Source organism: Anser cygnoides, unplaced genomic scaffold, assembly GCF_040182565.1.
Source record: "Anser cygnoides isolate HZ-2024a breed goose unplaced genomic scaffold, Taihu_goose_T2T_genome scaffold_52_1, whole genome shotgun sequence".
NCBI classification, from domain to species: domain Eukaryota; kingdom Metazoa; phylum Chordata; class Aves; order Anseriformes; family Anatidae; genus Anser; species Anser cygnoides.
In genome coordinates, this window is record NW_027103075.1 from 586604 (window position 1) to 610118 (window position 23515).

The window sequence follows — 23515 nt, forward strand, 5'->3', positions numbered from 1 at the left end:
CTCGTTAGTGGTAATTGGGGGAACTGGGGATGCCAGGCTCCAAGATGGCCGCCTGAGCCTCAGCGTTGCCACGGGGATGGCACCAAGGGGTTGGCTGCCAGGCTCTAAGATGGCTGCCAGGCTCCAAGATGGCTGCCAGGCTCCAAGATGGCTGCCAGGCTCCAAGATGGCTGCCAGGCTCCAAGATGGCTTCCCAGCCCTCCATGTTGCCATGGCAATGGCGCCAGGATGGCTGCCTGAGCCTCAGGGTTGCCATGGCGATGGTCTCAAGATGGCTGCCAGGCTCTAAGATGGCTGCCAGGCTTTCAGCGTTGCCATGGTGATGGCGCCACGAGGGCTGCCAGCTTCCAACATGGCTGCCTGGCCCTCACTGTTGCTATAGCAACGCCACCAAGATGGCTGCCAGGTCCCAAGATGGCTGCCAGGCCCCTGGGGTTACCGTGGTAACAGTCTCAAGATGGCTGCCAGCATATAACATGGCCGCCCACCCCTCACCGTTGCTATGGTGACCGCCCCAAGATGGCTGCCTGCCCCCGACATGGCTGCCCCCACGGGGCACAAGATGGCGGCCCGAGATGGCCGCCCACCCCCGTTGACACCAATGGGCAGGCCCCAAGATGGCCGCCCCCTGCGGGTGCCGCCATCTTGCCCCGAGACCTTCCTCCCCCCCACAAAATGGCGGCCCCCCACGGCCGCCATCTTGTCTCGGCTCCACGGCACCAGTCAGAGGGGGGTTTATTGGCCCCGAAACGCCCCCAAATCCGCCCGGAATGGCCCCAAAACCGCCCGAAACGTCCCCAAATCTCCCCTAAAGGCGGGAGGGGGCGCCCCCGGCCACCACCACGGTCTCCCCAACCACGTAGTCGGCGGCGGGCGAGCAGAGGAACGTCACCACCGAGGCCACGTCCGATGGCGTCCCCAGCCTGGGGGGGGGGGGGGGGAGGGGTAAAGTGGGCGTGGCTCGCGTTAACCACGCCCCCTTTGGGGTTTGGCCCCGCCCCCCGTGACCCGTAGCCCCGCCCACCTGTCGATGCCCATGGCGGCCATCACCTGCTGGCGCCTGGCCTCGTCCTCCCACAGCTGCAAGGCGGAAAGGGGGTGACGTCATGGCCACGCCCACCGATAAGCCCCGCCCACCCCATTAGCCACGCCCCCACCCCGAGGCCACGCCCCCTTCCTTAGCCCCACCCAGAACCCTCACGTGACTTATGCCCCGCCCCCTCCGCCCACACCCCTCGAGGCCCCGCCCCCTCCCCGAGGCCCCGCCCCCTCCCCGAAGCCCCGCCCCCTCCCCGAAGCCCCGCCCCCTCCCCGAAGCCCCGCCCCCTCCCCGAAGCCCCGCCCCCTCCCCGAGGCCCCGCCCCCTCACGGCGGCGCTGAAGCGGGTGCGGACGAGGCCGGGGGCGACGGCGTTGATGCGGACGCGGCGGGGGCGCAGCTCCGGGGCCAGCGCCTTCACCAGCCCCAGCAGCGCCGCCTTGCTCACGCTGTAGGGGCCCAGCGCCTGCCGGCACCCCATCATAGGCCGTGACGTCACCGGCGGGGCCCGGCCACGCCCCCACACCAAGCCCCGCCCCCACCAGGCCCCGCCCCTACACCCACAGCCCCGCCCCCACGCCACAACCCCCGCCCCCACCCCAAAACCCCACCCCCGAGACCCGCCCCTTTCCCGTCAAGCCCCTCCCACTACCCAGCCACGCCCCCAAGCCCCGCCCCCTCCCCGTCAAGCCCCGCCCCCTCCCATCAAGCACCTCCCCATCAAGCCCCTCCCACAAGCCCCCAAGCCCCGCCCCCTCCCCCAAGCCCCGCCCCCAACTCTGAAGCTCCGCCCCCTCCACATCAAACCCCTCCCACAACCCCACCCTCAAGCCCCGCCCATTTCCCATCAAGCCCCGCCCCCACCTCCCAAGCCCCGCCCCCTCCCAACAAGCCACGCCCCTTTCCCATCAAGCCCCTCCCACAACCCCTCCCCCACCCCACAAGCCCCACTCCCAAGCCCCGCCCCCTCCCCGTCAAGCCCCGCCCCTCGACATCAAGCCCCTCCCACAAGCCCCGCCCCCTCCCATTAAGCCCCTCCCCACCAAGCCCCGCCCCCAACTCACAAGCCCCGCCCCCTCCACATCAAACCCCTCCCACAACCCCACCCTCAAGCCCCGCCCCCATCTCCAAGCCCCGCCCCCTCCCCATCAAGCCCCTCCCACCACCCCTCCCCCACCCACAGGCCCCATTCCCAAGCCCCGCCCCCTCCCCACCAAGCCCCGCCCCTCGACATCAAGCCTGCCCCTCCCCATCAAGCCCCTCCCATAACCCCACAAGCCCCGCCCCCTCCCCAAACACCGCCCCCTCTCCCAAGCCCCGCCCACTCCCCAAGCCCCGCCCCCACCCTGAGCCCCGCACCCTCTCCGAAGCCCCGCCCCTCCCCCCAAGCCCCGCCCCCTTTCCCGAAGCCCCGCCCCTCCCCCCAAGCCCCGCCCCTCCCCCAAGCCCCGCCCCCACCTCCCAAGCCCCTCCCCCTCAAGCCCCGCCCACAACCCCACAAGCCCCGCCCCCTCCCATAAAGCACGCCCCCTTCCATGAAGCCCCGCCCCTTTCCCATCAAGCCCCTCCCACAACCCCTCCCCCACCCCACAATCCCACCCCAAGCCCCGCCCCCTCCCCCTCAAGCCCCGCCCCCCTCTCCCAAGCCCCGCCCCTCCCCTAAGCCCGCCCCCCTCCATCAAGCCCCGCCCCCTCCCCACTAAGCCCCGCCCCTCGACAACAAGCCCCTCCCACAACCCCACAAGCCCCGCCCCCTCTCCCCATGCCCCGCCCTCTCCCTCAAGCCCCGCCCCCTCCCCATCAAGCCCCGCCCCCTCCCCATCAAGCCCCGCCCCCTCCCCATCAAGCCCCGCCCCCTCTCCCCAAGCCCCGCCCCCTCCCCCAAGCCCCGCCCCCTCCCCATCAAGCCCCGCCCCCTCCCCATCAAGCCCCGCCCCCTCCCCATCAAGCCCCGCCCCCTCTCCCCAAGCCCCGCCCCTCCCCCCAAGCCCCGCCCCCTCCCCCAAGCCCCGCCCCCTCCCCCAAGCCCCGCCCCCTCCCCCCAAGCCCCGCCCCCTCCCCCCAAGCCCCGCCCCCTCCCCATCAAGCCCCGCCCCCTCCCCATCAAGCCCCTCCCACAACCCCACAAGCCCCGCCCCCTCTCCCCAAGCCCCGCCCCCTCCCCCCAAGCCCCTCCCCACAAGCCCCGCCCCTCCCCAAGCCCCGCCCCCTTTCCCCAAGCCCCGCCCCCTCCCCAAGCCCCGCCCCCTCGCCCCGGCTCACCGGGAAGGGCATGTACCCGGCCAGCGAGGACACCAGCACGATGGCCCCGCCCCTGCGCGACAAAAGGGGGCGGGGCGTCACCGGCGGGGGCGTGGTCACCGCCAGGCCCCGCCCCCTTTCCCCCACAAGCCCCGCCCCCTCCCGGCTCACCCCCGGCGCTCCATGTGGGGCACCACCAGCTTCACCAGCATGGCCGCCGCCGTCACGTTCACCTGGAAGATCTTTGGGGGGGGGGCGTGGTCAGACAAAGGGGGGCGGGGCTTGGGAGGGCGTGGTCGGGCAGGGGGCGGGGCTTAAAAGGGAGGGGGCGGGGCCGCACCTTCTCCCAGGCCTCCTCCTCGGCCTCCAGGGCGCTGCCCATGACGGGGTTGACGGCGGCGTTGGACACCAGGATGTCGATGGCGCCGTACGTGTCCAGGGCCTGCCCCATAGGGCCGTGGGGCGCCCCATAAGTCCGTGGGGCCCCCCCGGCGACCCACAGGGCCGTAGAACCCCCGTAGGGCCCCACAGATCCAAGGGATCCCCAAAAAGCCCCACAGCGCCCCACAGATCCACGGGACCACCCCCCAACCCCATAGCACCCCTCTGGCCCCATAACCTGCCCCTGGACCCACAACCACCCCCTGACCCCATAACCTCCCCCCTGGCCCCATAACCTCCCCCCTGGCCCCACAACACCCCCCCCAGCCCCACAACCACCCCCTGACCCCATAACCTCCCCCCCAGCCCCATAACCTCCCCCCGACCCCATAACCTCCCCCCCGACCCCATAACCTCCCCCCTGACCCCATAACCTCCCCCCTGACCCCATAACCTCCCCCCTGACCCCATAACCTCCCCCCTGACCCCATAACCTCCCCCCGACCCCATAACCTCCCCCCGACCCCATAACCTCCCCCCGACCCCATAACCTCCCCCCTGACCCCACAACCTCCCCCCAGCCCCACAACCTCCCCCCGACCCCATAACCTCCCCCTGACCCCATAACCACCCCTCCGACCCCACAACCACCCCCCGGCCCCACACCCCCCCCCCCCGTAGCCCCCGGCTCACCGCCTGCACCAGGCGCTGCCGGTCCTGGGGCCGCCCCACGTGGCACACGACCCCGGTGGCCTCGAGCCCGCGGCCCCGCAGCCGCCCCACAGCCGCCTCCACGCGGGGCTGGCGCCGCGAGCTCAGCACCACGCGCGCCCCCGCCGCCCCCAGCGCCTCCGCCACCGCCAGCCCGATCCTGGGGGGGGGGGGGGCAGCGGGGCGCTGGGGGGGGCTATGGGGTCTCTACGGGGGGCTACGGGGGGCTATGGGGTGCTGGGGGGTCTCTATGGGGGGCAGCAGGGCGCTGGGGGCTCTCTATGGGGGGTTATGGGGTGATATGGGGGGGCTATGGGGTGATATGGGGCTGCTATGGGGCACTATGGGGCTGTCATGGGGGATTATGGGGCGCTGTGGGGGATTATGGGGGGGGCTATGGGGCAAGGGGCTTATGGGGTTTGGGTCCGTGGGGCCAGGGGAGATACAGGGCACAATTGGGTGAGGGGGTTATAGGGGATTATGGGGGATTACGGAGGGTTAGGGGGGATTACGCGGGGAGTATGAGGGGATTAGGGGGCGCTGTGGGGATTTATGGGGGATTATGGGGGTTATGGGGGGATTATGGGGGATTATGGGGGGTTATGGGGGATTATGGGGGGTTATGGGGGGATTATGGGGGGTTATGGGGGATTATGGGGGGTTATGGGGGATTATGGGGGGTTATGGGGGGATTATGGGGGTTATGGGGGATTATGGGGGGTTATGGGGGGATTATGGGGGTTATGGGGGATTATGGGGGGTTATGGGGCGCTGTGGGGTGAGGGGATTACGGGGGATTACGGGGGATTAGGGGGGATTAGGGGTGCTGGGGGGGATTCCGGGCCCTCACCCGTCGGTGGCGGCCGTGACCAGCGCCACCTTCCCGGCCAGCGCCGCCATCGCGCCCCTCTGCAGGGGGGGGGCGGGGCCGGATGTGACGTCACCGCGAGGGGGCGGGGCCAGCAAAAATGGAGGGCAAAGGCCTCGGGGGACGCGTCCTCTGTGGGACTTCCGGCGGCCACTTCCGGGTCTGGTAGCCTCACTTCCGGGTCTGGTAGCCTCACTTCCGGGTCTGGTAGCCCCCACTTCCGGTGGCCTCCTGCTAGGCCCCGCCCACGCTGGGGAAGGAAAGGGGGCGGGGCTAAAGGGAAGGCTCCGCCCCCCGGGGTTTATTGGGGGTTCCTGGGGGATTATGGGGAATTGGGGGGGTTATTGGGGAAATTTTGGGGTATTTTGGGATTTTTGAGGGGTTTATTGGGGTTTCTGGTGGATTATGGGATTTTTGAGGGGTTTATTGGGGAAATTTTGAGGTATTTTGGGATTTTTGAGGGGTTTATTGGGGGTTTCTGGTGGATTATGGGATTTTTGAGGGGTTTATTGGGGAAATTTTGAGGTATTTTGGGATTTTTGAGGGGTTTATTGGGGGTTTCTGGGGAATTTTGGGATTTTTGAGGGGTTTATTGGGGAAATTTTGAGGTATTTTGGGATTTCTGAGGGGTTTATTGGGGGTTTCTGGGGGATTATGGGATTTTTGAGGGGTTTATTGGGGAAATTTTGAGGTATTTGGCGATTTTTGAGGGGTTTATTGGGGGCTTCTGGATTATAATGGGATATTGAGGGGGGTTATTGGGGAAATTTTGAGGTATTTGGGGATTTTTGAGGGGTTTATTGGGGTTTATGGGGGATTATGGGATATTGGAGTGGTTTATTGGGGGTTTCTGGGGGATTATGGGATTTTTGAGGGGTTTATTGGGGAAATTTTGAGGTATTTGGCGATTTTTGAGGGTTTTATTGGGGGCTTCTGGAGGATAATGGGATATTGAGGGGGGGTTACTGGGGAAATTTTGAGGTATTTTGGGATTTTTGAGGGGTTTATTGGGGTTTCTGGGGGATTGTGGGATTTTTGAGGGGGGTTATTGGGGAAATTTTGAGGTATTTTGGGATATTGGGGGGGGTTATTGGAGGTTTCCGGGGGATTATGGGATTTTTGAGGGGTTTATTGGGGGTTTCTGGGGATTACGGGATATTTATGGGGTTTTAGGGGGGAATTTTGAGGTATCTGGGGACATTGAGGGAGATCCTGATGCATTATGGGATATTTAAGGGGCTTTAGGGGGAGTTCTTGAGGTACTGTGGGATTTTGGGAGGGTTTCTGGGAAATTATGGGATATTCGGGGTTTTAGCGGGGAAATTTTGAGGAATTGGGGGATATTGGGGGGGCTTTGGGGGAACGTTCTGAGGCATTATGGGATATGTGAGTTTTTTTGGGGGAAATTTGAGGTAGTACGGGATATTTGGGGGTTTGGGGAACGGTTCCTGAGGCACTGGGGGGGTGTCGGAGGGGTTTCTGAAGCATTATGGGATATATGAGGGGGGGTCGCGAGGTGTTGGGGGATATTTGAGGTTTTTTGGGGGGGTTCCTGAGGCATTATGGGATGGTAATAGTGTATTGAGGGTAATTTTAAACCTTCCTCGCCGTCTTAATGGTAATTTAAACCTTTATTAACCCATTTAATGGTAATTTTAAGCATTTATTGCCGCTTTTAAAGGCATTTTTAAACGTTTCTCACCCTTTTAATGGTAATTTAGACATTTTGTATTCTTTTTAATGACAATTTAAACGTTTATCACGTTTTTTAATGGCAATTTAAACGTCTCTCACCTTTTCAATGCTTATTTTAAATGTCTCTCACCGTTTTTTAGACTTTTCTCACCAGACGTTTTCACCCTTTTAGACGTTTCTCACCCTTTCAGACGTTTCTTTTCAGACGTTTCTCACCCTTTCAGACGTTTCTCACCCTTTCAGACGTTTCTCACCCTTTCGGACGTTTCTCACCCTTTTAATGGTAACTTTAAACGCTTTCCGCCACGTTTATAGGCATTTCTTAACGTTCCTCACCCTTCTAGAGGTATTTTTTAACGCCTCTCACCATTTTAAAGCTGTTTTTAAACGTTTCTCACACGCTTTGATGGTAGTTTTAAGGCGATTCTCACCTTTTTGTCGGTCCTTTTAGCCGCCTCGCGCCCTTTCTCCTCAGCGCTTCCCGCCCTTTTTAGGCCGCGCTTCCCGCCCTTTTTAGGCCCCGCCCCCGCGCTTCCCGCCCTTTTAGGCCACGCCCCCGCGCTTCCCGCCCTTTTAGGCCCCGCCCCCGCGCTTCCCGCCCTTTTTAGGCCCCGCCCCCGCGCTTCCCGCCCTTTTAGGCCCCGCCCCCGCGCTTCCCGCCCTTTTAGGCCCCGCCCCCGCGCTTCCCGCCCTTTTAGGCCCCGCCCCCGCGCTTCCCGCCCTTTTAGGCCCCGCCCCCTTCCCCGGGGCCATGGCGGCCCCCCCCGGGCAGGACTGGTTCCACTGCAACCGCTGCTACCGGCAGGAGGGCGCCGGCTTCTGCCTCACCTCCTGCGGGCACCTCCTCTGCCAGCGCTGCCTGGGGGCAGGTAGGGCTGGGAAAGGGGGGTTCCCCTCACGGGGGGGCCCATAAAATGGGTGTAAAAGGGGTCCCCCGATCCTTTATGGTCATAAAAGTTGCCTGTGAAAGGTCTCCCCTCACAAAATGGGTGTAAAAGGGGGGTCCCTCGGTCCCTGATCCCATAAAATGGCGGCTGAAGGGGGTCTGCCAATGGTTTTACCTCACAAAATGGGTGTAAAGCGGGTTCTTCAATCCCTAATCCCATAAAATGGCGGCTGAAGGGGGTCTGCCAATGGTTTTACCTCACAAAATGGCTGTAAAACGGGTTCTTCAATCCCTAATCCCATAAAATGGAAGCAGAAGGGGGTCTGCCAATGGTTTTACCTCACAAAATGGGTGTAAAAGGGGGGTCCCTCGGTCCCTAATCCCACAAAACGGCAGCAGAAAGGCGTCTCCGGACACATTTACCTCACAAAATCGTTTTAAAAAGGGGTCTGCCAACGTTTTTACCTCACAACGTGGCCTGGGAGCAGGTAGGGGCCCCGGGAGGCTGGAAAAGGGGGGGGTCCCTTCATGGTGACCCCATAAAATGGGTATAAAAAGGGGTTCTTCAATCTTTAACGCCATAAAATGGTGGCAGAAAGGGGGTCCCCAATGGTTTTACCTCATAAAATGCGTGTAAAAGGGGGTCCCTCAGTCCCTAATCCCATAAAATGGCAGCAGAAATGGTTTTACCTCATAAAATGGTGGCAGGAAGGGGTCCTCTGATCCTTTAATGCCATAAAATGGTGGCAGAAAAAGGTCCGTGAATGGTTTTACCTCAAAAAATGGCTTTATAAAGGGGTTCGCCAATGCTTTTACCTCACAAAACGTTTGTAAAAAGGGGTCCCTCAATCCCCAACCCCATAAAATGTCAGCAGACAGCGTCCCCCAATGCTTTAACCCCATAAAACAATGGCAGAAAAGGGCCCTTCGGTGCTTTAACCCCAAAAAACATTTACAAAAAGGGGCCCCCGTACAATTTAACCCCACAAAACATTTTTTTAAAAAAGGGGGTGCTCAATAATTAACCCTTACCCTTACAGGTCCCTGCCCCGTCTGCGCCGCCGCCTGCCGCCGCTTCCCCCTCCCCGACCAGGTGAGTGCCCCCTGGGGGCCGCCATCTTGGATCCCCCCCATTCACCCCCATAGGGCCGCCATTTTGTTTCCCCCCTAATGGAGGCCGCCATCTTGGATCCCCCATTCACCTCCATAGGGCCGCCATCTTGGATCCCCCCACTGGGGGCTGCCATCTTGGATCCCCCCATTCACCCCCATAGGGCTGGCCGCCATCTTGGATAACCCCCACAGGCGGCCGCCATCTTGGATCCCCCCATTCACCTCCATAGGGCCGCCATCTTGGATCCCCCCACTGGGGGCCGCCATCTTGGATCCCCCATTCGCCCCCATAGGGCCGCCATCTTGGATCCCCCATATCCACCCCCATAGGGCCGCCATCTTGGATCCCCCCATGGTGGCCGCCATCTTGGATCCCCCATATCCACCCCCATAGGGCCGCCATCTTGGATCCCCCCATGGTGGCCGCCATCTTGGATCCCCCATATACACCTCCATAGGGCCGCCATCTTGGATCCCCCCACTGAGGGCCGCCATCTTGGATCCCCCATTCACCCCCATAGGGCCGCCATCTTGGATCCCCCCACTGGGGGCCGCCATCTTGGATCCCCCATTCACCCCCATAGGGCCGCCATCTTGGATCCCCCCACTGGGGGCCGCCATCTTGGATCCCCCATATACACCCCCATAGGGCCGCCATCTTGGATCCCCCCATGGGGGCCGCCATTTTGGATCCCCCATATCCACCCCCATAGGGCCGCCATCTTGGATCCCCCCATGGGGGCCGCCATTTTGGATCCCCCATATACACCCCCATAGGGCCGCCACCTTGGATCCCCCATTCACCCCCATAGGGCCGCCATCTTGGATCCCCCATTCACCCCCATAGGGCCGCCATCTTGGATCCCCCCATGGGGGCCGCCATCTTGGCTCCCCCATTCACCCCCATAGGGCCGCCATTTTGTTCCCCTCCAATGGGGGCCGCCATCTTGGATCCCCCCATACTAACCCATTGGGCCGCCATTTTGAATACCCCCCCCCATGGGGGCCGCCATTTTGTCCCCCCGCCCAACGGCCGCCATTTCGCGGCCTCCCCGCCCCTCGCGCCCCCCTTTTGACAGCGAGCGCCGCCCTGCCGGCGGCCCGATTTACCCCTTATCCCCCCCCCCCCCCAGCCCCACGAGGCGCTTTTCCTCAAAAGCCCCGCCGCCGTCGCCCGCCAGCGCCTGGCGCACATCTCCCAGGTGAGCCAAATCCGGCGGATTTTCCCCCAAAAAACCCTTCCCCCCCCTTACCCTTTCTTCTGAGCTCCTCCCCGCAGGCCTGGCGCTTCCAGCGGGCGCAGGCGGAGCTGCTGCTGGCCTCCCAGCGCCACGCCGCGCGCCGGGCCGAGGCGGCGCTGCGGGAGGCCCGCCGGGCGCTGGAGGCCAAGGAGAGGTGAGCGAGGCCATCTTGGGGGGGCGGCCTCCCCCCGCCTTCGGCCTCCCCCACCCCCCGGCCTCACCGCTGCCGCCCCGCAGGGAGGCCGAGGCGCTGCGCAGGGAGAACGGGGAGCTCCGGAGGCACCTGCGGGAGGCCGAGGTCCCCCAGATCTCCCCCTTTTACCCCACTTTTTTCCCCATTTAACTCCCCCCTCTTCCCGTTCAGTCCTCCTTTTCCCCGTTCTATCCTTTTTCCCCTTTCTACCACCCTTTTTTCCCCATTTAAATCCCCCTTCCCCCATTTTTCCCCATTTGGACGCCCTTTTTCCCCTTTTAACCCCCCTTTTCGCCCATGTGGCCACCATTTTCCCCCATTTGGCCACCCATTTTCCCCATTTAACCCCCTTTTTCCCCTCTTAACCCCCTTTTTCCCCTTTTAACTCTCCCTTTTCCCTTTTTAACCCTCCCTTTTCCCTTTTTAACCCTCCCTTTTCCCTTTTTAACCCTCCCTTTTCCCCTTTTAACCCCCTTTGTCCCTATTCAACCCCCTTTTTTTCCTATTTAACCCCCCTTTAAAAACCCCTTCTCCCACATTTAACCCCCCTTTTCCCCGTTTTACCCCAATTAAGACCCTTTTTCCCCATTTATCCTCCTCTTCGACTCTCTTTTTCCTTATTTGACCCCCATTTCCCCCCTTTTTATCCTTTTTAACCCATTTTCCCCATTTAACCCCCCCATTTCCCTCTATTTACCCTAATTTTTCCCTATTTAATCAATCCTTCCCCATTTAAGACCCCCACTTTTCCGTATTTTACCTATTTATTCTCTATTTAACCCATTTCTCCCTGTTTAACCCCCCCATTCCTCCTCAGTTTTCCCTATTTACCCCCCCCTTTCCCCATTAACCCCCCCCATTTGTCCTTTTTTCCCCCATTTACCCCGCCAATTCCCCATTTCCCCCCCAATTTCCCCTTTCAACCCCCCATTTCCCCCTTTAACCCCCAATTTCCCCCTTTCTCCCCCCAAATTCCCCCCCCAGGTCTCCCCAGGCTGGCGGTCGAGCAGGTGAGCCCCCCCCAACCCCCTTAATTTTTGGGGTCCCCCCCCCCAGGTGCTCAGCACCCCAATTCCCCCCCCCCCAGGAACAGCACCCCCAGGCCCGTCGGCATCACCTCCCCAGTGGAGACAGGTAGGACCCCCCTTTTTCCCTAAAACCCCCATTTTTTCCCCAAAACCACCCTTCCCCCCCTCCCCCCCCATTTCCCCCAAATCCCCCTTTTTTCCCCCAAATCCCCCTTTTTTCCCCCAAATCCCCCTTTTTTCCCCCAACCCCCCCCTTTTCCCCAACCCCCCCTTTTTCTCCCATTTTTTGGGACCCCCCCCATTTTTGGGGAGCCCCAATTTTAAGGTTTTTCACCCTAAAACTCGCCACCCCCCCCCCCAGTGACCCCCCAGCCCCGGCGGCAGCTCAGCGGGCAGGTGGTGAGGTGAGCGAGACCCCCCCCCCCCCAGAATCCAGGAACGCCCCCAAATTTGGGGTTTTCCCCCCCAAAAACGTGCCCCTCCCACCCACCGCAGCCGCTCGGCGTCGCTGGAGCGGCCCCCGCTCCGTGGGACCCCCACGTGGCCGGGTGAGCCCCCAAAATCCCCGGGTTTCACCCCAAAAATCCAACCCCCCCCCCCCCCCTTCCCCATACACCCTAAGCCACCCACAAGCCCCGCCCCCTCCACCTAAGCCCCGCCCCCTCCACCTAAGCCCCCCGCCCCTCCACCTAAGCCCCGCCCCCTCCCCTAAGCCCCGCCCCCTCCCCTAAGCCCCGCCCCCTCCACCTAAGCCCCGCCCCCTCCCCTAAGCCCCGCCCCCTCCCCTAAGCCCCGCCCCCTCCACCTAAGCCCCGCCCCCTCCACCTAAGCCACGCCCCCTCCACCTAAGCCCCGCCCCCTCCCCTAAGCCCCGCCCCTCCACCTAAGCCACGCCCCCCTCCACCTAAGCCCCGCCCCCTCCACCTAAGCCCCGCCCCCTCCACCTAAGCCACGCCCCCAGCTCCCATTGGAACACCAGTAGCCCAGAAGCCCCGCCCACTCGCCCAAGCCCCGCCCCCCTTCGCCCCACCCCCACCCCAAGCCCCGCCCCCTCCGCCACAAACCCCGCCCCTTCCCCAAGCCACGCCCCCAGCCCCCCATTGGCTTCCACTACCCCAAGCCCCGCCCCCTCCCGCTTAACCCCGCCCCCTTCTGACCCCGCCCCCTCTCCCCAGGCCCCGCCCCCAGCCTGCCCCACCACAGGTAAGCCCCGGGGGGGGGGGGGGCGCGTCCATTTCGGGGCGCTCCGGGGGGGGCTTCCCGCTCCCACCGCCCCCCTCCCCCCTCCAGGGCCGCCCCCCCGGCTCCCCCGACGCCCCCCTGGGCCCCGCCCGCCCCCCGGCCTCTCCCCGCCGCCATCTTGTCCCGGCAACCCCCCCACTTCCGGCCCGGCGGCGGAGGAGGAGGAGGCCGCTAGGTGACGTCACCGCCGGGCGGAAGCCGCCGCGTCACGCCCTCAAGCAAGATGGCGCCGCCGCGTCGCCCCTAGCAACCGGCGCCGCCTTGCGCGCGCCCCCGCCGCGTTGCCCGGCAACCGGCGCATCTTGCGCGCGCCCATTCGCGTTGCCCGGCAACCGGCGCCATCTTGCGCGCGCCCCCGCCGCGTTGCCCGGCAACCGGCGCCATCTTGAGCGCCCCCCCCGCCGCCATCTTGGGAGGCAAGATGGCGCTGGCCAGCGTCCCTGCGGCTCCCCGCCGAGCCCCCGCCGCCCCCCGCCGCCTTCCCGCTCCTCGCAGCCCCCCGGGACCCCCCCGGCCCCCCGCAGAGCCTCGCGGCGCCGCCCTGGGGCACCGCGGAGCCCCCCGGACCCGGTTTGCAGCTCCTGCACGGAACCACCACGCTGGCTTTTAAGGTGGGGGGGGGGGTTGAGGGGTCTTTGGGGGGGTTTGGGGGGTTGGGGAGTCCGCAAGCCCCGTGGGGGGAGCACAGAGCGCACGGGAGAGCTTCGGAAGGGTTTTATGAGGGGTGTTTGGTTATAGGGATTCTGAAGACTCGTGGGGGGACCCAAAATCCGGGGGGGGGGCCTAAAGATCCCTTACGGGACCCCAAAACCCCTTAGGGGGACCGCAGAACCCCTTGGGGGTACCCTAAAGCCCCTTGGGGTGCCCTAAAGCCCCTTGGGGGGACCCTAAAGCCCCTTGCGGGGGCCTAAAGTCCCGTTATGGGACCCCAAAACCGCTTGGGGGGCACAAAATTTTTTGGAGGGTCCTAAAACCCCCTGGTGAGACCCCAGAGCCCCGTGGGGGGACCCCCAAAGCCTTTTTTGGGGACCCCGCCGTCATATAGAAGCCCTTGCGGGTCTGGGTTAGGTCCGTAGCCACCCCCAGACCCCATGGAGGGGACCCCAAATTGCGCGGGTGGAATTTTGAGACCTTATAAAAGCTTCTCTGGGGTGGGTGTTTGGTCATAGGGACCCCAAATCCCCAAGGAGGGACCCCGAAGACCCCTAGGAGGACCCCAAAGTCCCTTTTTGGGACCCTAAATCCCCTTGGGGGTACCCCAAAGCCCCTGGAGGGACCCCAAAACCTGAATGAAGCCCTTGTGGGGCTGATTTCTGCAGACAGGGAGCCTCCAAGGCCACCTCGAGACCTCGTGGTGGGCCTCCGAGTCTACGTAGGGGCCTCCGAGGCCACTTGGGGACCTCACGGTGGTCCTCCAAAGCCACCTAAGGACCTCCAGGGCCACTTGGGGACCTCATGATGGGCCTCCAAAGCCACGTAGACACCTCGTGGTGAGTCTCTGAGTCTACCTAGGGTCCTCCAAGTCAACCTAGGGGTCTCCAAGGCCACCTGAGGGTCTCCTAGGGACCTCGTGGTGAACCTCCAAGGCCACCTAATGGCCTCCAAGGTCACTTGAGGACCACCTAGAGACCTCGTGGTGGGCCTCCAAGTCTACCTAGGGTCCTCCAAGTCAACCTAGGGGTCTCCAGGGCCACCTAACGGTCTCCAGGGTCACTTGGGGACCTTGTGGTGGGCCTCCAAGTCTACCTAACGGTTTCCAGGGCCATTTGGGGATCTTGTGGTAGGCCTCCAAAGCCACGTAGACACCTCGTGGTGGGCCTCCAAGACTACCTAGGGTCCTCCAAGTCAACTTAGGGGTCTCTGAGGCCACCTAAGGGTCTCCAGGGCCACTTGGGGATCTCGTGGTGGGCCTCCAAGTCAACCTAGGGTCCTCCAAGTCAGTCTAGGGGACTCCAGGGCCACTTGTGGACCTCATGGTGGGCCTCCAAAGCCACCTAAAGGCCTCCAAGTCTACTTGTGGACCTCGTGGTGGGCTTCCAAAACCACCTAAGGGCCTCCAAGTCCACTTGGGGACCTTGTGGTGGGCCTCCAAGTCTATCTAGGGTCCTCCAAGTCAACCTAGGGGTCTCCAGGGCCACCTAACGGCCTCCAGGGCCACTTGGGGACCTCACGGTGGTCCTCCAAAGCCACCTAAGGACCTCCAGGGCCACTTGGGGACCTCATGGTGGTCCTCCAAGTCTACTTAGGGGTCTCCAAGTCAACCTAGGGGTCTTCAAGTCTACCTAATGGGCTCCAGGGCCACTTGGGGACCTCGTGGTGGGCCTCCAGGTCTACCTAGGGGTCTCCAAGTCTACCTAAGGGCCTCCAGGGCCACGGGGACCTGGTGGTGGGCCTCCAGGTCTACCTAGGGGTCTCCAAGTCTACCTAAGGGCCTCCAGGGCCACTTGGGGACCTGGTGGTGGGCCTCCAGGTCTACCTAGGGGTCGCCAAGTCTACCTAAGGGCCTCCAGGGCCACTTCGGGACCTGGTGGTGGGCCTCCAGGTCTACCTAGGGCTCTCCAAGTCTACCTAAGGGCCTCCAGGGCCACTTCGGGACCTGGTGGTGGGCCTCCAGGTCTACCTAGGGGTCTCCAAGTCTACCTAAGGGCCTCCAGGGCCACTTGGAGACCTGGTGGTGGGCCTCCAGGTCTACCTAGGGGTCGCCAAGTCTACCTAAGGGCCTCCAGGGCCACTTGGGGACCTGGTGGTGGTCCTCCAGGTCTACCTAAGGGTCTCCAAGTCTACCTAAGGGCCTCCAGGGCCACGGGGACCTGGTGGTGGGCCTCCAGGTCTACCTAGGGGTCTCCAAGTCTACCTAAGGGCCTCCAGGGCCACTTGGGGACCTGGTGGTGGGCCTCCAGGTCTACCTAGGGGTCGCCAAGTCTACCTAAGGGCCTCCAGGGCCACGGGGACCTGGTGGTGGGCCTCCAGGTCTACCTAGGGGTCGCCAAGTCTACCTAAGGGCCTCCAGGGCCACTTGGGGACCCGGTGGTGGGCCTCCAGGTCTACCTAGGGGTCGCCAAGTCTACCTAAGGGCCTCCAGGGCCACTTGGGGACCTCGTGGTGGGCCTCCAAAGCCACGTAGCGGCCTCCGAGTCCGCCTGGGGCCCCTCCCCGTCCTCTCGGCGCCCCCCAAACTCCCGTCCCCCCCGCAGTTCGAGGAGGGCGTGGTGGTGGCGGTGGACTCGCGGGCGACGGCGGGCTCGTACGTGGCGTCGCAGTCGGTGCAGAAGGTGATCGAGATCAACGCGGCGCTGCTGGGCACCATGGCGGGGGCGCGGCCGACTGCGGCTTCTGGGAGCGGCTGCTGGCGCGGCAGTGCCGCGTCTACGAGCTGCGCAACAAGGAGCCCATCTCGGTGGCCGCCGCCTCCAAGCTGCTGGCCAACATGGTGTACCAGTACAAGGGGCTGGGGCTCAGCATGGGCACCATGATCTGCGGCTGGGACAAGAGGGGGCCGGGTGAGGCCGCTGCGGGGGGCTGGGGGGTTGGGGGGGTTGGGGGCGGTTTGAGGGGGGTTTGGGGTGGGTTGGGGGGTTCGAGGGGGGTTTGGGGGAGATTAAGGGGGGTTGGGGGGTTTGAGGGGGGTTTGGGGTGGGGCTGGAGGGGTTTGGGGGGGATTGGGGGGTGTTTGGGGGGGTTGAGGGGGGTTGGGGGGGGTTGAGGGGGATTAAGGGGGGATTGGGGGGCTTTGGGGGGGTTTGAGGGGGGGATTGGGGGCGTTTTGGGGGGGTTTGGGGGGTTATGGGGGGATTGAGGGGGGTTGGGAGGATTGAGGGGGGTTTGGGGTGGGGTTGGAGGGGTTTGGGGGGGATTGGGGGAGTTGAGGGGGGGGATTGGGGGGGGTTGGGGGGTTTGGGGTGGGGTTGGGGGTTTGGGGGGTTGAGGGGGTTTGGGGGGTTTGAGGGGGATTGGGGGGTTTGGGGGGTTATGGGGGGATTGAGGGGGGTTGGGGGGGATTAAGAGGGGATTGGGGGGGTTGGGGGTTTGGGGGTTGGGGGGGATTGGGGGGTGTTTGGGGGTTGAGGGGGGTTGGGGGGGTTGAGGGGGATTAAGGGGGATTGGGGGGCTTTGGGGGAGTTTGGGGGGGGTTTGGGGGGGTTTGAGGGGGGGTTTGAGGGGGGATTGGGGGCGTTTGGGGGGGTTTGGGGGGGGTTATGGGGGGGGATTGAGGGGGTTGGGGGGGGGGGATTGAGGGGGGTTTGGGGGGTTGGAGGGGGATTTGGGTGGGGGTTGAGGGGGGTTTGGGGGGTTCGAGGGGGGTTTGGGGGGGTTTGAGGGGGATTGGGGAGGTTGGGGGGATTGGGGGGGTTTGGGGTGGGGTTGGAGGGATTTGGGGGGGGGTTGAGGGAGGATTGGGGGCTTTGGGGAGGTTGGGGGGATTGGGGGGCTTTGGGGGGGTTTGAGGCGGTTTCGGGGGGGGTTGGGGGCGGTTTGAGGGGGGATTGGGGACATTGGGGGGTTTAAGGGGGGTTTGGGGGGATTTGAGGGGGGTTTGGGGGGATTTGGGGTGGGATTGGAGGGGTTGGGGGGGGGGGTTGGGGGGGGGGTTTGGGTGGGGTTGAGGCCGTTCTTTTTGGGCTGGAGGCCTCCCACCGCCCCCATCCTCGGGGCAGAGGCCCCCCAAACCCCGCCGGCCTCCCCCCAACCTCCTTTTTTCCTCCCCCCCCCCCCCCCCCAGGCCTCTACTACGTGGACAGCGAGGGCACCCGCGTCCCCGGGCCGGCCTTCGCCGTGGGCTCGGGCGCCCCCTACGCCTACGGGGTCCTGGACCGCGGCCTCCGCCCGGGCCTCGGCGTGGAGGCCGCCTGCGAGCTGGGCCCCGGCGCGCCATCTTCCAGGCGGCGCGGCGCGACGCCTACTCGGGGGGCCGCGTGGCCGTCTACCACGTGGGGGCCGGCGGCTGGCGCCGCGTCTCGCGCCACGACGTGGCCGAGCTGCAGGGCCTCTACGGGGAGGCCGGGCGGGAGTGAGGAGGCCGCGCCGGAGGAGGACAGCGGGGGTGAGGGGGTACGGGGGGGGGTTTTGGGGGGGGTGAGGGGGATTTGGGGGGGTGAGGGGGGTGGAGGCCGGGGGTTTTGGGGGGGATTTGGGGTTGGTGAGGGGGTGGAGGCCGGCATGGGGTTAAGAAAATGGGGGCCATGGGGGGGTTGGGGGGGGTTTTTTTGGTTTAGGGGGTGGAGGCCGGGGTTTTGGGGCGCAGAGGGGGTGGAGGCTGGGGTTTTGGGGGGTTTTGGGGGGGTTTTGGGTGGTGGAGGCCGCGGTTGGGTTAAGAAAATGGAGGCCACAGGGAGTTTAGGGAGGATTTTGTTCATTGACGGGGTGGAGGCCGGGGGTTTTTGGGGGGTTTGGGGGGTGGAGGCTGCGGTTGGGTTAAGAAAATGGAGGCCACCGGGGGTTTGGGGGGGATTTGGTTGATTTAGGGGGTGGAGGCCGGGGTTTGGGGGGATGAGGGGGTGGAGGCCGGGGTTTTTGGGGGGTTCAGGGGGTGGAGGCTGCGGTTGGGTTAAGGAAATGGAGGCTACGGGGGGTTTGGGGCGGATTTTGTTGATTTAGCGGGTGGAGGCCGGGGTTTTTGAGGGGTTTTGGGGGCGGTGAGGGGGTGGAGGCCAGCATGGGGTTAAGAAAATGGAGGCCACGGGGGGGTTTGGGGGGGATTTGGTTGATTTAGGGGGTGGAGGCTGGGGTTTTTGGGGAGTTTTGGGGGGGTTTTGGGGGCGGAGGACAGCGGGGGTTAAGAAAGTGGAGGCCATGAGGGGTTTGGGGGGGATTTTGTTGATTTAGGGGGTGGAGGCCAGGGTTTTTGGAGGGTTTTGGGGGGGTGAGGGGGTGGAGGCCGGCATCAGGTTAAGAAAATGGAGGCCACGGGGGCGTTTGGGGGGGATTTTGTTGATTTAGGGGGTGGAGGCCGGGGTTTTTGGGGGAGTGAGGGGGTGGAGGCTGGGGTTTTGGGGGGTTTTGGGGGGATTTTGGGGGTGGAGGCCAGCGTGGGGTTAAGAAAGTGGAGGCTACAGGGGCTTTAGGGGGAATTTTGTTGATTTAGGGGGTGGAGGCTGGGGTTTTGGGGGGATTTGGGGGGGTGAGGGGGTGGAGGCCAGCATGGGGTTAAGAAAATGGAGGCCACGGGGGATTTGGGGGGGATTTGGTTGATTTAGGGGGTGGAAGCTGGGGTTTTTGGGGGGTTTGGGGGGGTTTTGGGGGTGGAGGCCAGCGTGGGGTTAACAAAATGGAGGCCACGGGGGATTTGGGGGGGATTTTGTTGATTCAGGGGGTGGAGGCCGGGGTTTTTGGGGCGGAGGCCGGGGCTTGATGGGTTTAAAAGATGGAGGCCGGGGTTTTTTGGAGGTTCCCGTTGGTCGGGGGGGCGGAGGCCGGGGCTGGGTTAAGGAAACGGAGGCCGCGGGGTTTTTTAATTGGTGGAGGCCGGTTTTGTCGTTCTTTAGGAGGCTCCCATTGGCTGACGAGGCGGAGGCCGCGCTCGGGCGATCCCATTGGTTGGAGAAGCGGAGGCCGCGGCCGTCCGGAGCGCCCCATTGGCCGAGGAGGCGGAGGCCGTGATCCATTTCGGAGGCTCCCATTGGCCGAGGCCGCGGAGGCCTCCAACCACTGCAGGGGGGGCGGGGCCACTGCAGAGATGGCCCCGCCCCCTCTGCAGTGGCCCCGCCCCCGCATCCCATAAAGCTTTCTGATTGGTTCCAGCCCCTGTCTCTCATTGATGGAGGGAGCGGGACGGGGAGGGGGGCGGCCATCTTGGACGGGGGGCCTCAGCCAATGGTGGTGGGCGGTGGGGGGCACGTGACCGCTTGGCCCCGCCCCCTGTGAGGCTGGTTGGCCGAAAGCCCCTTCCTCACCCCATCCCATTGGCCATTTTGTGCCCCCCACAGCCAAATAAGGTAAAAAACAAAGGGGCGGGGCCTCAGGGGGAGGAGGGGAGGGCGGGCTGGGGCCGCCTCGCGAAAAAACCGCGGAGTTTTGGTTAAATTTGGGGCGTTTCCGGCGTTTTTGAGTCGCCGGGGGCCGTCAGTAGGCTCCAGAGTGAACGGGGAGGGGAGGGGGCGCGGGGACGGCAACGCGCATGCGCGGGGAGAACGGGGACGGGAGGGGGAGCGCGGAGAGCACTGCGCATGCGTCGGGGTTCAGGGAGGGGAGGGGGGAGAGAGGGGAGAGCTCCGAGAGGGGAGGGGGAGCGAGGGGAGCGGCGGGGCCGGGGCTGCGCATGCGCGGCGCGCTCCGGGAGGGGAGGGGGAGCGGGGGTGGGGCCGCGCCGTGCGCAACGTGCGTCGCCACGCCCCCGCCGCGTGCTGATTGGTTGGAGGGCGCGGGGGGGGCGTGGCCACGCGGGAAGCGCGCGGAAGGGAGCGGCAGGAGGGGCCGGGCCCGGAGGGGGGTCGGTTTTGGGGTGAAAAAGGGGGGGATTGGGGCTGGGGGGGGTGTGGAGGGGCTGGGGGGGGTTATGGGGGTGTTGGGGCGGGAAATGGCGGGTTTGGGGTGAAAAATGGGGGATTTGGGGCGGGAAATGGGGGGATTTGGGGTGAAACGGGAAAAACGGGGATTTGGGGTAAAAAATGGGGGATGTGGGGTAGGAAACGCGATTTTGGGGCAAAAAGGGGAGATTTGGGGTCGTGAAGGGGGAATTTGGGCATACATAAGGCATATTTGGGGTTCAAGATGGGGGATTTGGGGTAAAAAAGGGAGATTTTGGGTGGTCAGTGGGGGATTTGGGGTGAAAAACGGGATTTGGGGGTGAAAAACGGGGGGTTGGGGTAAAAAAAATAGGGAATTTAGGGGGAAAATAGGGAATTTGGGATAGAAAGGGAGATTTGGGGTAATAAATGGGGGATTTGCGGTGAGAAATGGGATTTGGGGTTAAAAACGAGGGTTTTGGGGTAAAAAATGGGGGTCTTGGGGTGAAAACTGGGGACTTTGGGGTGAGAAATGGGGAGTTTGGGGTTAAAAAGGGAGATTCGGGGTGAGAAATGGGGGATTTGGAGTGAAAAGGGGGGGGTTTGGGGTCAGAAAATGGGATTTTGGCGTGAAACATTTGAAATTTGGGGTCAAAAAGGGAGCTCGGGGGTGAAAAATGGGAATTTGGGGTGAAAAAAGGCAGATTGTGGGGTGAGGAATGGGGAACTCGGGGTGAAAAAGGGAGGTTTGGGGTGAAAAGGGGGGGCGTGGGGTGAAAAAAGGGGGATCTGGGGCGAAACGTGGGAGGTTTTGGGGCGAAAAAGGGGGATTTGGGGTAAAACACACCAGTGCGTCGTGGGTAACCCCCCCCCTTGCCCCCCACTTAGCGCCATGACGGACCTGGAGGCGGAGATTCTGGGTGAGAGGGGCGGGGCCAAAGGGGGCGGGGCCAGCGATCGCGTTAACTGATATGCTAATGAGATGCTAACGAGCCCCTCCCTCTCCGCAGGCCCGGCGCTGCCCCTGCCCCCCCCCGAGGAGCTCGGCCCCCACCCGGGGCTGTGCCGGCTGCTGGCGGCCCTGGGGGCGGGGCTCGGCGCGGCCGGGGGGCGGAGCCTGCGGCGGGCGGAGGCGGGGCTGGCGCGGCAGCGAGCCGCCTGGTTGGCCCGCGAGGGGCTCTGGAGGGCGGTGCTGGAGCTGCTGCGCGAGCCCCGCCCCCAGGGGGTGAGAAAAGGGGGCGGGGCTTAAAGGGGGCGGGGCCTAACGGGGCCCCAAAGCATCATGGGAAGGCCCCTCCCCCTTATTTCCCCCCCCCCAGGCCCCGCCCACCGTGGAGGAAGCGCTGGCATTGGCCGAGCTGCGCCGCGGCCCGCCCCCATTGGCCGCTCTGCTGCCGCCGCCCCAGGTGAGCCCCGCCCCCCTTTCCGCGACGTCACGGCCGCGCCCCGTGACGTCACCGACCACGCCCCTCCGCCCAGCAGGACCCCGCCCCCCTGCGCCGCCGCCTGCTGCCGGCGCTGGAGCGGCGCCTGGCCGGGAAGGCGCGGGAGCTGGCCGCCTACCACCGGGGGGGCCGTGACGTCACCGCCGGCCCCGGTGACGTCACCGAGAGGCCCCGTGACGTCACCGCCGACGTCGCCGCCGTGGCCCGGGAGCTGGCGGCCGAGCGGCGCCGCCTGGAGGCCGCCGCCGCCCGGCGCCGCCGCCTGGCCGAGCAGCTGGAGCGCCACCGCCGCCTCTACCCGCAGGTACCGCGCCGTGCCGGCGGCGGTGACGTCATCGGCGACGTCACCGGTGACGTCACCGGTGACGCCGCCGCCTCTCCGCGAAGGTTTTGGGGCGCTGCGGGGCGCTGCTGGGGCGGCTGCAGGAGGAGCGGGCGGCGGGCGCGGAGCTGGAGCGGCGCCGGGGGCGCTACCTGGAGGCCAAGGGGGCGGCCATGCTGCTCAAGATCCGGTGGGTGATGGCGGTCATCGCGGTGACGTCGTCGCGGTGACGTCACGATGACGTCGTCCGTCGAGCGCGACCCCGTCACGGTGACGCCCGCAGGTTGGAGGAGCTGACGGTGCTGCTGGACACCTACAGCCCCACGGTGGTGGAGGCGCATCGCGTCATCAGGTGCGGCCCCCCGTCGGCCCCGGATCGCCCCACGCTATCCCGATACGCCCCGATATCGCCCCATATCCCCCCAATATCCCCCCATATTGCCCCCATCACGTCATACTATCCCGATGCCCCCCGATATCGCCCCGATATGGCCCCCCCCGCAGGTCGCGCCTGGAGGCGGAGCTGTCGCGGGCCGGGGCGGAGCTGTCGGGGGCGCGGGCGGCGCTGGAGGCGCTGCAGGCGCTGGGCCCCGGCTTCCAGGCGGCGGCCGAGGAGTACGGGCGGCTCCGCGAGCGCCTCCGCCACCGCCGCTGGGCCCTGCGCCAGCTCCGCGGCCATGACGGAGGGGGCGACGTCGCCGATGACGTCACCGATGACGACGGCGACGGAGGCCCGGCGTGAGAGGGAAGGCCTCAAGATGGCCGTCGCGGGACAAGATGGCCGCCGGGGGGGGCAAGATGGCCGCCGGGGCAACCACGAGGTCTCCATGGCAACCACGAGGTCTCCATGGCAACAAAATGGCCGCCACTTCAGCTCCACCCCCTTGTTGCCATGGTGACCGCGGTGGCTCCGCCCACGACGAGGCCCCGCCCCCGTGAAGCCCCGCCCCCAATAAATTACCCCTCCCCTTTTGTACCCAGTTCTGGCCTCTGATTGGTTGGTCTGTGGGGGTGGGAGCGAGGGGCGTGGCCTAAGTGATTGGCAGCTCGTGGTGGGTGGTGATTGGTTGCGGGGGTGGGGGGAGGGTTCTACAGACGGGTGATTGGCAGGCGAGGGCACTCAGCGATTGGTTATGGGGCGGGGCTTAGGGCTCCCTCAGGGAATTGATTGACAGGCAGGGGCGGGAGGTGATTGGTAAGGGGGCGGGGCTATGGAGACCATCGGAGGTTTGATTGACAGGCGGGAACGCGCAGCGGTTGGCCACGGGGGTGGGTCCAGAATCTCCCTCATGGGCGTCTGATTGACAGGCGAAGCCGCGCAGCCATTGGCTCACAGCCCAATGGGGGCGGGACCTCCCCTCAGCCTCCCTCAGCCGCTTGATTGACAGTCGACTCCGCACAGCGATTGGCTCGCCGCCCAACGAGGGCGGGACCCCTTTTCCCGCCCAACCCCTTGACTGACAGGCGAGGCTGCGCAGCCATTGGCTCACAGCGCAGTGAGGGCGGGACCCCGCTCAGCCGTTTGATTGACAGGCGGGGCCGCGCAGCCATTGGCTCACAGCGCAGTGAGGGCGGGACCCCGCTCAGCCGTTTGATTGACAGGCAGGGCCGCACAGCCATTGGCGCATGGCACCATGTGGGCGGGACCCCGCTCAGCCGTTTGACTGAC

At 64.8% G+C, this 23515-nt stretch overlaps 4 protein-coding genes across 6 annotated transcripts; 3 read left to right on the forward strand and 1 right to left on the reverse strand.

Moving 5' to 3' along the window:
• Positions 1 to 717: 717 nt before the first annotated feature.
• LOC136789516 (dehydrogenase/reductase SDR family member 4-like) lies at positions 718 to 10311 on the reverse strand. 2 transcript variants are annotated; one of them, XM_066989566.1, is made up of 9 exons: positions 10187 to 10311; positions 5222 to 5489; positions 4354 to 4531; positions 3620 to 3721; positions 3451 to 3521; positions 3301 to 3352; positions 1370 to 1504; positions 1025 to 1080; positions 718 to 923 (listed from the first exon to the last, which is right to left on the reverse strand). In XM_066989566.1, exons 2-9 carry the CDS (start codon positions 5269 to 5271, stop codon positions 809 to 811), a joined length of 759 nt encoding a protein of 252 aa, XP_066845667.1. In that variant the 5' UTR covers positions 5272 to 5489; positions 10187 to 10311; the 3' UTR covers positions 718 to 808. The 2 variants fall into 2 exon arrangements, with proteins under 2 accessions (XP_066845667.1, XP_066845666.1); XM_066989565.1 differs by lacking the exons at positions 1370 to 1504; positions 10187 to 10311 and having other exon boundaries at positions 5222 to 5378.
• On the forward strand, positions 7569 to 12946 carry LOC136789515 (RING finger protein 212B-like). Its single transcript, XM_066989564.1, has 11 exons — positions 7569 to 7803; positions 8861 to 8913; positions 10067 to 10135; positions 10213 to 10328; positions 10412 to 10472; positions 11352 to 11377; positions 11455 to 11501; positions 11757 to 11799; positions 11891 to 11943; positions 12571 to 12598; positions 12686 to 12946. Exons 1-11 carry the CDS (start codon positions 7686 to 7688, stop codon positions 12810 to 12812), a joined length of 741 nt encoding a protein of 246 aa, XP_066845665.1. The 5' UTR covers positions 7569 to 7685; the 3' UTR covers positions 12813 to 12946.
• Positions 12861 to 19260, forward strand: LOC136789512 (proteasome subunit beta type-5-like). Its single transcript, XM_066989561.1, is given in 7 exon segments — positions 12861 to 12873; positions 13028 to 13248; positions 15832 to 15943; positions 15946 to 16137; positions 17358 to 17497; positions 17500 to 17678; positions 19120 to 19260. Coding segments are annotated over 6 exon segments (828 nt in total). The 3' UTR covers positions 17650 to 17678; positions 19120 to 19260.
• A 694-nt stretch (positions 19261 to 19954) lies between these two features.
• LOC136789538 (HAUS augmin-like complex subunit 4) lies at positions 19955 to 22828 on the forward strand. 2 transcript variants are annotated; one of them, XM_066989594.1, is made up of 8 exons: positions 19955 to 20063; positions 20968 to 20999; positions 21090 to 21304; positions 21399 to 21485; positions 21562 to 21828; positions 21912 to 22036; positions 22130 to 22198; positions 22351 to 22828. In XM_066989594.1, exons 2-8 carry the CDS (start codon positions 20972 to 20974, stop codon positions 22586 to 22588), a joined length of 1029 nt encoding a protein of 342 aa, XP_066845695.1. In that variant the 5' UTR covers positions 19955 to 20063; positions 20968 to 20971; the 3' UTR covers positions 22589 to 22828. The 2 variants fall into 2 exon arrangements, with proteins under 2 accessions (XP_066845695.1, XP_066845696.1); XM_066989595.1 differs by lacking the exon at positions 19955 to 20063 and having other exon boundaries at positions 20236 to 20999.
• Positions 22829 to 23515: the final 687 nt, after the last annotated feature.

Excerpts from the sequence above, each read along its gene's own strand:
- LOC136789516 (XM_066989566.1), bottom strand. The coding sequence starts at position 5,271 with ATGGCGGCGCTGGCCGGGAAGGTGGCGCTGGTCACGGCCGCCACCGAC. Across the intron at positions 4,532-5,221 it reads GTCACGGCCGCCACCGACGG|GATCGGGCTGGCGGTGGCGG; the intron begins GTGAGGGCCCGG and ends CCCCCCCCCCAG. Across the intron at positions 1,081-1,369 it reads GCACCCGCTTCAGCGCCGCC|CTGTGGGAGGACGAGGCCAG; the intron begins GTGAGGGGGCGG and ends TCCGCCTTGCAG.
- LOC136789515 (XM_066989564.1), top strand. The coding sequence starts at position 7,686 with ATGGCGGCCCCCCCCGGGCAGGACTGGTTCCACTGCAACCGCTGCTAC. Across the intron at positions 10,136-10,212 it reads GCCTGGCGCACATCTCCCAG|GCCTGGCGCTTCCAGCGGGC; the intron begins GTGAGCCAAATC and ends TCCTCCCCGCAG. Across the intron at positions 11,944-12,570 it reads TGGGACCCCCACGTGGCCGG|GCCCCGCCCCCAGCCTGCCC; the intron begins GTGAGCCCCCAA and ends CCCTCTCCCCAG.
- LOC136789538 (XM_066989594.1), top strand. The coding sequence starts at position 20,972 with ATGACGGACCTGGAGGCGGAGATTCTGG. Across the intron at positions 21,305-21,398 it reads GCGAGCCCCGCCCCCAGGGG|GCCCCGCCCACCGTGGAGGA; the intron begins GTGAGAAAAGGG and ends CCCCCCCCCCAG. Across the intron at positions 21,486-21,561 it reads CTCTGCTGCCGCCGCCCCAG|GACCCCGCCCCCCTGCGCCG; the intron begins GTGAGCCCCGCC and ends TCCGCCCAGCAG.